Source organism: Mobula hypostoma, chromosome 7 (assembly GCF_963921235.1).
Source record: "Mobula hypostoma chromosome 7, sMobHyp1.1, whole genome shotgun sequence".
In the NCBI taxonomy this organism is placed as follows: domain Eukaryota; kingdom Metazoa; phylum Chordata; class Chondrichthyes; order Myliobatiformes; family Myliobatidae; genus Mobula; species Mobula hypostoma.
In genome coordinates this window covers 45,158,241-45,170,925 of record NC_086103.1, presented here as the reverse complement: position 1 = coordinate 45,170,925, position 12,685 = coordinate 45,158,241, and the positions used below count along the sequence as shown (strand labels likewise).

The 12,685-nt window shown below is 41.0% G+C and overlaps 2 protein-coding genes across 3 annotated transcripts in view; one reads left to right on the top strand and one right to left on the bottom strand.

The window, feature by feature from the left end:
- The window catches only part of LOC134349284 (uncharacterized), a 163,076-nt gene that overhangs the window by 16,873 nt on the left and 133,518 nt on the right, over positions 1–12,685 (bottom strand). The gene's annotated exons all lie outside the window — the stretch shown is intronic.
- On the top strand, positions 10,998–12,194 carry LOC134349281 (heterogeneous nuclear ribonucleoprotein A3-like). The gene has a single exon (XM_063053350.1). The coding sequence runs from the start codon at positions 11,005–11,007 to the stop codon at positions 11,983–11,985; it is 981 nt and encodes a 326-aa protein (XP_062909420.1). The 5' UTR covers positions 10,998–11,004; the 3' UTR covers positions 11,986–12,194.

The following is a 12,685-nucleotide window of genomic DNA, read 5'->3' as shown; positions in this document are numbered from 1 at the left end:
GAGGATTCAAAGGAGGGTCATGAAAATTATTCCAGGATTGAACAGTTTGTCATCTGACGAGTGTTTGATGACTGGGCCTGTACCCACTGGAATTCCGAAGAATGAGGGGTGACCTAATTGAAACCTATCAAATGGTGAAAGGCCTTGATGGAGAGGATGTTCCCTGTGGTCGGAGAGTTTAGGACCAGAGGGGCCAGCCTCAGAATAGAGGGGCATCCTTTTAGCATGGAGATGAGCAGGAATTTCTTTAGTCAGAGAGTGGTGAATCTGTGGATTTCTGTTCCCACGTGCAGCAGTGGAGGCCAAGTCTTTACAAATATTTAAGGCAGCAGTTGATAGATTCTTGATAGGTCGGGGCATGAAGGGATATGGGGAGAAGGCAGGAGATTGGGGCTGAGGGAAAATTCATCAGCCGTGATGAAATGGTGGAGCAGACTCAATAGGCTAAATAGCCTAATTCTGCTCCTGTATCCTATGGTCTTAAGGTCATGTGGTCTAAATTCATCACTTCTCTGGACATCCAAGGTTCTCTTATCTTTCCACCCCTGTCCTTCTAACAGGAACATGCTTTCCTGTACTCTATGGAATTGATTGTTAAATACCCTCCATGTGCCTGATGTGGACTTGCCAGGGAAAAAAAAGGTGCTCTCTACTCCAATTTAAGACACTCCTGCAAGGATCATACCTATCCTTCTCTTTAGCTATACTGAAAGTTGAGTTGTGGTCACTTCCCTAACTGTTCATCCACTGAAAGGTCAGTCACCTGGCTGGGTGCATCACCCAACATCAGGTCCAGTACAGCCCCTCCTTTCACTGAACCGTCTACATAAAGATATAAGAAATCCCCCAGACACACTTAAATTCGCCCCCATCTAAACCCCTTATACCAAGAAGGTCCCAGTTTATACTAGGGAAGTTGAAATCCTCCATAACAACAATATTTTTACACATTTCCTTAATTTGTTCCTCAATGACCCAGTGGCTATGGGGGAGAGGGGAGGGTTCTGTAGTACAATCCCATCACTGTGATTGCACCCTTCTTGAGTTCTACCTCAATGGGCTCAGTGTCTGAACCCTCCATTATGTCTCCCCTGAGTGCAGCTGTGATATTGTCCCTGATTAGTAGTTCAACTCCCAGCACCACCCTCTTTTTTTTAAACCACCTCCTCTATCTTTACTAAGACTGAAAACCTGGTGTATTAATCACCCATTCCTGACTCTCTTTCAACCATCTCTCTAATGGCCACAGTGTCAGTGAATTTATGCACTTATTGCTCTTTTAATGTCATTAATGCATAAACTTGCATCCAGAATTAAATTTAATGTAGACAGCCAGTATTCAATGCCTACTTCCATTAATGTGAAATTAATAACAACAGTCAATCCACTTGGTGTTGATTTCTTCAAGAGATCAGTATTAAGAAGTCAGTTTTGTTTATCTATTTTAGTGATGACTTTTTGAACCATTGAGCAAATGCCTGAAGATGTGCTAGGCTATCATTAAATATCATTTTTGTATTGACTTAAGTTTTGTAATATCTTAAATTTCTGTTCTTGTACATATTTCCGCATCTGTTTTAAGGTAAATTGAGATTTAACCTCTTCATGGTAATCTAAATGTGAAGTTTCTCTGTGTTAAGTTGTAATTTTCACAACTGTAGTTTTGAATATCCAATAATAATAGTTGTATGTGTGCAGTAGATTAAGCAGCATTTGTCTAGAAAGGCTAATGAGGGAATTTCCAGAATGCAGACATTAAATACTGGAATTGTAACCAGAACTCAAAGCTACAAGAGTAAGTTTTTTTTAAAAAAAACTAATTTGCTAGAAAATTTGTGTTTTATTGTCCAGTCCTAATTGCTCCTGGTGAGTAATTATCTTCTGTCATTCCAGTTGCCAAGGATAATGTTCTCCATTGAAAAATGCTAATCTTATGAAGCTCAGATTACAATTTGGTATGTCTCCTATAAATGAGTTGTCAGCTCTGAGGCTTTTGAGAAGTGAAGGTGGTGGGTTTTTCATGTGATAAGATAGATATTGCTTGAATAGGGTTCAGAATATGTACCGAGACACAAAGTTGGGTTCCCCGAATTTGGAACAGTGTGGCTGTCGAGGATCATACTGTGCAAGGTAAAGGAAAGGTTGAGTTTTACTAAGAGTTTGAAGCAGAAGGAAAACATAGAAAAAAACCTTTTTCTACAAAGTGGACAGTAGTTTGTTCACAGCCAGAATACTGTCTAATTCTGTTTGTCATTGTTCAGAAAGAATGTGATGGGTCCAGATAGAAACATAGAAAACCAACAGCAACCTTTGGCCCACAAAGCTGTGCTGAACATGCCCTTACCTTTGAACTACCTAGGCTTACCCATAGCCCTCTATTTTTCTAAGCTCCATGTACCTAATCAGGACTCTCCATTTCCGCCTCCACCACCGCTGCCGGCAGCCCATTCCACACACTCACCACTCTCTGCATTAAAAAAAAACTTACCCCTGACATCTCTGTACTTCCAAGCACCCTAAAACTATGCCCTCTCATGCTAGCCATTTCAGCCCTGGGAAAAAGCCTCTGACTATCCACACGATCAATGCCTCTCATTACAGTATCTTGTACACCTCTATCAGGACACCTCTCATCCTCTGTTCACTCAACCTATTCTCATAAGCATGCTCCCCAATCCAGGCAACATCCTTGTAAATCTCCTCTGCACCTTTTCTATGGTTTCCACGTCCTTCCTGTAGTGAGGCGACCAGAATTGAGCACAGTACTCCAAGTAGAGTCTGACCAGGGTCTGATACAGCTGCAACATTACCTCTTGGCTCTTAAACTCAATCCCACGGTTTATGAAGACCAATGCGCCATATGTTGCCTTAACCACAGAGTCAATCTGCGTAGCAGCTTTGAGTGTCCTATGGACTCGGACCCCAAGATCCCTCTGATCCTCCATGCTGCCAAGAGTCTTACCATTAATACTATATTCTGCCATCATATTTGACCTCCCAAAATGAACCACCTCACTTACCTGCATTGAACTCCATCTACCACTTCTCAGTCCAGTTTTGCATCCTATCAATGTCCCGCTGTAACCTCTGACAGCCCTCCACACTATCCACAACACCCCCAACCTTTGTGTCATCAGCAAATTTACTAATCCATCCCTCCACTTCCTCATCCAGGTCATTTATAAAAATCACGAAGAGTTGGGGTCCCAGAACAGATCCCTGAGGCACACCACTGGTCATTGACCTCCATGCAGAATATGACCCTTCTACAACCACTCTTTGCCTTCAGTGGGCAAGCCAATTCTGGATCCACAAAACAATGTCCCCTTGGATCCCATGCCTCCTTACTTTCTCAATAAGCCTTGCATGGGGTACCTTATCAAATGCCTTGCTGAAGTCCATATACACTACATCTACAGGGTACAGGGGTGAATGGCTTTGGATTTGAGGATAGATTGGAGGAACTTGTGTAATTTTATTATTATTGTAAATAGCTGAGGGATGAAGCTGTCTGGAATTTGTACCAGAGGAGATGATCAGTGGGTAAAAGATGGAGGGACAATGGGAAAATGTTTAGTGTTTATAAGGAAATAGAGGAGTAGGATAAAGTTGGATTGTTTTCTGGAGTGTTGAGAAGAGTCTGTGCCAACGACCATCTCCAGCTTTGGTTCTGTGATATTGCAAGGAAAGAGACTGAAACAAAATTTGCAGGTGTATTAAACATAATCTAATTGAGTAGTGCCTATAAGGCAACCTTGGTCTGTATGTGGTGGCAGTAGTAATTAATCATATTCTGTCTGTCTTGACAGATGCAGTAATTGTGAAACACAGGGTGCAAAAGACCTGATAGCAAAAATATTTCTTTTCTGTAACAGTTGCTAAAGTTGGACAAAATGTATCCCAGATTGTAGAGAAGCACATGAGAATATGTAGTATAATGGTGCTGCAGATAATGCAGCCATCTCACTGGTTGGATTTTTGACTTCTAGTGTTAAACGTGGAATTTGTGCAATCTCACGGTGATCACTAAGGTTTTTTTCCACATTTCAAAGATGTGCTGATCGATAAATGGGTTATTGTAAATTACCCCTTTTGTAGGTGGCTGGTGGGAGAAACAGAAGATAGGTAGGGTGGGTGAGAAGTGCTGCTGAAGAATGGTTGATTGGGGTTGTCCTGAGAGCCAGCATAGACTGTGAGCTGAATATCCTCTTTTCAGAGGAAATAAAAGGAAAAAAAATGTAAACTCTAACAACAGGAATTCTGCAGATGCTGGAAATTCAAGCAACACACATAAAAGTTGCTGGTGAACGCAGCAGGCCAGGCAGCATATCTAGGAAGAGGTGCAGTCGACATTTCAGGCCGAGACCCTTTGTCAGGATAAAATGTAAACTCTATCCATTTTCATTTCCCCTTGAGTATAGGTGTTGGAAGATTTTTAAAAAATGGTGTATATCTGCTCTTCCAAAGAAAAATATAATTCTGCACTTTACCTAGCCTTGGGTAATGAGTGATATATTGAAAAAAACATGTATTTTCAGAAAGGTATAGATCTACAAAGAATAGTAATTTAAAGGACTTTCTTAATTCATTAGATTGGTAACAAGGATTTTAATAGAGCAGTTGATGTTGATGTTAGCAAGGCATTTGACACGGGTTGACATTGCTGACCGGATATGCTACGATCCAAAAGAAACCAAGTTGTATCCAAAGGTGTTTTGGACTTTAGGTCTGGACTTTAGTTGTATATTCAGCCAATTTATTTTTAATTTGGCCTTTTGTGGGCAAACTATAGCGGTGCACTTTCACTTTTGGTATATATTGTGGGTCCACTGTTTGGCTGGAAGTGGCTTGTTCTAAAGGGCATGACTTCAGCAAATTTCAGATGTTCTGTGGCCTTCCTGTCTGACGCACTCAGCTATTATTTGGAGAGGTTAAAATTGGCTAAGATTGAATTCTATGAAGCACACTACTCTAGAGGCTGGTAAGCTGGTCCATTTACTTGCCGCACATGACAGTTGTAAATGCCTTTACCTTGCCTTTTGCAGAACATCCTTCTGTAAGTTGCATTCTGACACAAGCCCCTAGTTTACACAAGGATACATAATGTTTATAACTGCTACTCACCAGCATATTTGCTCTTGCTTTATCAGAGATGCACTTTGTTTTACTCAACATTCTCGCATCACTTTCTCCACTGCTGAAAACGAATTCTTTTTCTCTTTCCCATTTCCGAAGAAGGATCTTGCCTGAAATGTTAACACTTTCTCTTTCCTCAGAAGCTCTGTGACATAGTAAGTGCCACCTTACGTGATTACGAATGTCGCTTAATTATCCATTTTGTTTAGTTTAAATGGGAATAGTGTTTTTGAATGGGATGTAAAAATGTTTTTGCTAGTTAAATATTTGAATGGATAAATTAAGAAAGCATGAATGGGGATAAGTATGGGCTTGCATAAATTATTAAAATAGATTGGAAAATGATATCTTGTGAAGTTGAAATTAAATACAGTGATAAAAAGGCTTTAAAACTGCAACACTAAGTATGCTACACTGCCAAACATTTGCAAAGGTCAGAGGGTGGGGGAGGATGGTACATTAGATATTAGGAACAAAAGTGGAGCATGGAATAAAGATGGCCAGCCAAGTAGACTGAGAAATAGCTACAAAAGATGGGAATTAAAGGGCATTTCCCAATATGAGTGTAACTTGGTGACCTATTTATGACATGCTAATAAATGCCTCAGTGTTTAAAATGGAGAATTGATATTGAAAATTGTAGATTGTGTCAAATCATTAATGCAGATAATTGTACCAATATTAGGAAGATAAAAGATTTTGGAGTATAACAGATAAGGTACAGGTACATAATTCCTAGAAAGTGGTGACACTTGACAGGGTGTTGAAGGTGTATGGCACCTTCAGTAAGGTCATCAGGAGTTGGGATGTCATACTACATCTATACAAGGCCATATTTGGAGTATTGTCGTACTGTTCTGGACACCCTACTATAGGAGGATATCATTCAAATGGAGAAGGTACAAAAAAGATGCATGGAGATGTTACCAGAACTTGAGGGTTTCCGTTATAAGGGGAGGCTGCACAAACTCGGACTTTCTAGAGCCATAGGAGCTTGAGGGGTGACTTGTGGAGCTTTAAAGTCATGAGGAGCATGGGTGCACACTCTTTCTGGAGGTGGGGGGGGGGAGTCTGGGACGGGAGGACATATGGAGTAAAATGGAGGGAATTGAAAGGGATGTGAGGAACAAGTGATTCCACACAAGGTGGTGGTTATATGGGACGAGCTTCTTGAGGAAGTGGTAGGGGTGAGTACAATTATAACACTTTTGGCATTTGGAAAGGTACATAGGAAAGTTTTGCGTGATATGGGCTAAGCATATGGGATGAGTTGAGGCCACACTGAGCATGGATGAATTGGACCAAAGGGTTCGATGTTATTGGTTCTATGCTCTATGATTAATGAATGGAATCCCGCATAATATGGTTCGTGAGAAGGCCTTTTATTAAAGGAAACTAAGTAGCACAAGAGCAAATACCAGGGAGTGTAGGCAAGTGGCAAAATATACCTACTTAAGATGATAGAATAATGCTGGAAAATTGCATCTGCTCATATTTTGTAGATTATTGGGAAGGATTTCCTTTACACAGGAAGGGGAGGATGAGTTGAGAAGGCATCTTTAAACTGGAGTAGTTCAAAAAGGCAGATTTAATAGATGCTTCCTACTTGATGAAACCCAAGGGAAAAATATATAATTGATGTTCATATTCATCATTCATTTAGAAGGCAAATGGAACACTAGTCTTTATAGCAAGAATAATCTTGTAAAGCCCTGATGAGACCACATTGGGAAGATTTGGTCTCGTGACTTGAGTTTGCAATATAGGGAGTGTAACAAATCGACCAAATTGTTTTCTAGATGGACTGGGGGTGGAATTCTTTTAATGAAAGATTCTGTAACCTGAGTCTGCAGAGTTTGGAGTGAGGTAATCTCATTGAAGCATGCGAGGTTCTTAAATCTTAACAACGTAGATGTAGGGGTAATGTCTGGCAAAGATATTTAGAATCGAGGTTATTGCCTCAAAATAAGGTTCAGTTATTCAGAACTAAGGTAAGACGTCCTTCAGAATCAATCATGTTCGTTATCACTGGCGTGCCATTAAGTTGTTTAGATTATGAAGACACGTAGTCCTCTTTTATTGTCATTTAGTAATGCATGCATTAAGAAATGATACAATAGTTCCTCCAGTGTGATATCACAAAACACAGGACAGACCAAGACTGAAAAAACTGACAAAACCACAGCAGTACCGTACAAATATTAACATTATTCATCCTTTGCATTATTTTTATGTAATGTACAATCATCTACTGTTCAGAAATCTGATGGAGGGAAGAAGGAAGCTCTGCTTAAAACATTTAAGAGCTGGACATTGACGTCAGAACTGGAGTAGTACCTCTACAGAGTTGAAGTTCAGAACTTCTAAGTTCCTAGGAGTGAACATCAGTAGCCGAGCCTGGTCTGACCATGTTGGTGCCATGGCCGAGAAAGCTCATCAGATCCTTTATTTCCCAGGAAGGTAAAGAATTTTGGCATGTCCCTATTAACCCTTGCCAGTTTTTATTGATACACCATTGAAAGCATCCTATCTGGGTGCATAATGGCATGGTATGGCAACTGCTCTGCATAAGAAACTGCGGAGTTGTGGACTAGCACAGCCCATTATGTAAATCAGCCCATCATGCATGAACTCTGCCTATACTCACTGCCTCAGTAAAACAGCAAGAAAATGTTGAAACCCCACCCACCCTGGACATTCTCTGTTCTCCCATCTGAAAACGCATAACACCAGGCTCAAAGACAACAGAGTAGGAGCAGTTATAAGACTTAAGTGGCTCTCTCGTCCAAAAAGATGGATTCTTGTCCTCGTAATCTTTTTGTTATGATTGTAATCATTTTGTTTGCATACACTACACATTCTCTGTAGCTATTACACTTTATTCTGCATTATACCTTGTACTACCTCAATGCACTGTATATTGATTTGATCTGTATGAACAGTGTGCAAGACAAGTTTTTCATTTACCTTGGTACATGTGACAATAATAAACCAATTCCATTTCTTCAGGCTTCTGAACCTGCTCCTCAGTGGTAGCAACACGAAGAGGGCATGTCCTGGATGGTGAAGGTCCTTAATGATGGATGCTGCCTTCTTGAGGCATGGCCTTTCGAAGATGACTTGATGGCGGTGAGGGTTGTGCCTGTGGAGAAACTGGCCGAGTCCACGACCCTCTGCAGGTTGTGACACTGCGCATTGGAGACGAGACTCTCTACAAGACTACGATGCAACCAGTCAGAATGATCTCTACTGTACATGTAGAAATTTGTAAGGGTCTTTGACATACCAAATCTCCTCAAACTCCTAATGAAGTATAGCTGCTAACTTGCCACCTTTGTGACTGAATTAGGTCAATATAGATCCTCTAAGTTGTGCATGTACCTGAAGCTGCTCGCCCTTTTTTTTTTGGCGTGTGTGTGCGTCTGTGATGATGTCTTTTCATGGCTTTTACAAGGCGCAGAGCGAGAGAGACTGTGTGATGTGCCACTCGTCACACAGACATTTTCGCAGTATTTTTCCTTTTTATTTTATGAGGTCGAGTTGCGATCTCGACACTCAACCCGGCACGAATGGAAAGCCTACTCGCGAATGGACCCAGCTGGTTTCCAACCCGGGAACCTCTGCTCCCGGGTCTGGTGCCAATGTCATTGTGCCACCAGCCGACCCCGGGAGCGGAGGTTCCCTTTTCATTGATGTCACTGAGGACTGGTGTGTATTCTCCTGAAGTCCACAATCAGTTCCTTGGTCCTGCTGATGTTAATCGTGAGGCTGTTGCAATGCTACTCAACCAGCTGATCTTCCTCTTTCCTGTGTGCCTTCTCATTGCCATTTGAGATTCTGCCCACAACAGTTGTGCTATCAGTGAATTTCTAGACGGTGTTGAGCTGTGCCTAGCCACACGGTCATGAGTGTAAATAGTAGAACAGTGGGCCTGTGTTGGTTGTCAGTGAGGAGGAGATGTTATTACTGATTTGCACTAACTGTAGTCTTCTGATAAGGAAGTCAAAGATTCACTTGTAGAATGAGGACAAAGACCAGGTTTTGCAGTTTGTTAATTAGGAGTGAGGGGATAATGTTGAATTTCTACAGATGCAGTAGAGACCATTCTGACTGAAACTTTGAAGGAGGCAGATCTTTGGGATTCTGTGCTTGAGGCCTGTGTTATCCCACTTGAGTATTTTCAAACTGATTTGTGGATGTTTCAATATTAATGGAATCAATGGTTATTTAGTATAACAAAGAGATTGGTGGGGAAGAGGTTTGGAGAAATCACACACAATATTGAACAATAGGACAGGCACAAGGTTATTTGAATTCTGTAGCATTAATTTAGTTGTGGAACCTGGATCCAAACATGAGATGGAAGAAATAGAGAAATGCAAGCAGAGAGTGATAATTTGGGGGAAGAGCTGCTTGTGGAGTAGACGTTGGCCTGGTTAATCCAACTGGCCTTAACTGTGCCTTGCTTTTTATGTAATTTTTCCTTCTTAAGAAAATTGAAGAGTTCCATTCATATTGCAACAAAACCGTTGTCGAATACGCTCATACACCTCAATGGGGGAAATGTTTAATTCAAGTTGTTTTGATATGTCTTACTACTGTTGATCATGGTTTCGCAGTTCTACCATGTCCTTGGATACTGTGAAATGAGTGCTAGTTTTACTTTCTTTTCTTTGTTAGTAGTAAAATAAATTTGCTAAATACATGTACAGTCATTTGAATGTTTGCCAGATCAGTTCTGGAAATCTTTGATATATCTGATTTGATCAGCTTATTTACAAATTCTAGCTATGTAGAATAGGAGCCAACTGGGATGCTTAGAAACTTCAGATCATCATTAAGAAGGGTTCTTTTAATGACTAGCTCTGTCCATTCATATTGTAAAGAATTATGTACAAGTTGGTGGTTGCAGTATTTTGAGTATATGGCAGTAGAAATGAAACTGCCCAAATGTAAATTATGTAAGCAATAAACATCAACTTCATTGTATTCTCTGTTTGAATTTATTGCTTAATTTAAATCCCATTGGTTTATGGCAATATCATGAATTTTTATGGTCAATAATATCAGATTCTGTTACTTGGTCCAGATAATTTAAAAGCCCATCCAACCCTGGCTCTAGGCCAGCAATTGAGCACTGCAAAGTGCTGAAAACTAGAGTGACTTGGGACAGAAGAGATTTTGTGAAAATATTAAATTATAAGAGGTTTAGAAAATAATATTGTACGTCTATGGAAAACAACACTGTTAAAATCAACATATTTAGAATATCTCAACAAGTGCTGCATGACTTGCAATTACTAATAAGAAATTGTAATTATAAATCTTAGTTATGTAGTTTTAAAAGATAAAGAAAGTTTATCCTGAGTCACATTAGTTCTGGCACATGCACATTTTTAAACTTAGATTTTCTCAAGGGCTATAGAACATCGGCTACCGTTCAAAGTTGTAGAACAAATAAAGCTAATCAGTCAATCATCAAGGTCTTGCACGAATATCCCTTGAACTAATAATGTAGGAAAAGTAGATTTTAAGTAGTAGTGCTAATTGTTAAAAATGCAGTTATTTAAATCTACACCGATAACTATGCCTCTGTAGAAATATTTAAACTTGCTTTCATCTTGAAGCCCTAGTAAATGTTACAGAGGCAATCACTTTGAATCTTCCGTGCTGTTCTATTTCTGGTGAGGACAATGGAACGGACGAGCTGTAGCGCAGAATGGGGCTGGGGTTACCTAGCAGCCCGGGCTGGACCAATCGGAGGCGCCCAGCGTGGTTGAAGTCACGCCCCCGCCGCCGACGCTTATATAGAGCTCATTAGGCAGTCAGTCAGTCTCCTGCAGTGTGTGGTGAAAGCTGCTGTACAACATGGCGAGGGAACAGCTCTGTAAGCTATTTGTTGGCGGGCTCAGCTTTGAAACGGTGGAAGGGAACCTCAGAAACCATTTCGAGAAGTGGGGCAAGCTAACTGACTGTGTCGTGGTTCAAGATACGATCACCAGGCGCCCCCGAGGCTTCGGGTTCGTTACGTATTCTTCGCCGAGCGAGGCGGATGCTGCAATGGCCGCTAGGCCTCATGTGTTAGATGGCCGCACGGTAGATCTGAAACGAGCTGTGCCGAGGGAAGACTCGAACAAGCCGGGCTTCAACATGAAGGTAAAGAAGATCTTCGTGGGCGGCATCAAAGAAAACCTCAACGAAGACGATTTGCAGAGCTACTTCTCGGATTATGGATTGATTGAAAAAGTGGATGTGATCTGTGACCGCGACACTGGCAAGAAAAGAGGCTTTGCCTTTGTGTACTTCGATGACCACGATTCTGTTGATAAAGCTGTTATCCAGAAGTACCACATGATTAATGGCTACCGGTGCGAAGTCAAGAAAGGGTTGTCGAAGGAAGAGATGCAGAGCGGAAGTAGATCTCGCGGTCGAGCTGGCAGCTTTCCCCAAAGAAACGGTCGGAGTGATGGCAGTTTTGGAAATTCTGCCGGGTACGGGCCGCAAGGCGGCGGAGGCGGCTACTACAATGATCGAGGGGGCCGAGGAGATCTTTATGGTGGTTATGGTGATGTGGGATATTCCCGACGTGATCGTTCCTTTTCGGGAGGAAGTTACGGAGATCGCATTCGGGATTATGGCTTTCCTGGCTATGGTGGCGATAGAGGTTACAATAATGAACATTTCGACGATGCCTATGATAACTTTGGGCGCTATTCTCCTGAGCCGTCCCACTATGGCCCCATGAGAGGTGGGGGCGGTATGGAGAAGTATGCTGCTGGACCCTACAGGGGAGATTATGGTGTTAGTAGTAGAAGCAGAAACAGAGATTATGGTGGATATGCCTTTTAACATAGCATGAATTCATTGTGTAAGGGGGAAGTATTTGTTCATACAAATGGCTCTGAACCTAAAAGTGAATTGTGTGTAAAATGTGTAAAGGGGACGTATTTGATATGTACACAGAAGTAGCTGTAAAGCTGCATAATGTATTCAACTAATCAAGGATAATTGTATACTTTTTTCACAATAAAAAAACATACAGTTTACTTGGTAAGCCTGAAGAATTACTGAATTTTCGTTGAGTATTTTAATCAGCTGGGGTGTTAGAAAGCAATGCAGAGAGTTTTTCCGGAAACAGTTTCAGATCTTTAGACCATATTTTACTTTTACATCTGTTCTTTATTGATACGATTAAATAAATTTCCAAGTGCAAAATCTAAGACGTTTGATTGGAGCGCATAAACAAGTGGTTTGATTGACAGTGGAGGGGGGAAAAAACAGGAAGTGCATATAATTGGTTACATTCAAATCTTCGTTGAGGTTCTAAAGGTCACCAAGACTATTTGAATAGTGAAGCCGACATGTAAAGTAATTTGAAAACCGGAGAAGGTGGTTTTTCTTTGGTGAGTGGGAGGGGTTGGTGGAGTTTGAGGATTTAGGACTTAAGTTTGATTTAACATTTTCCCAGATTCAGTTAGAGAATATATTCATTTTGCACAAATTATTCTGCAAATATGTGTGTAAACTGTCAAACACGTGGAAGTCTGAA

What these genes read in the sequence shown, in the direction of transcription:
- LOC134349281 (XM_063053350.1), top strand. Translation starts at nt 11,005, where the DNA reads ATGGCGAGGGAACAGCTCTGTAAGCTATTTGTTGGCGGGCTCAGCTTT.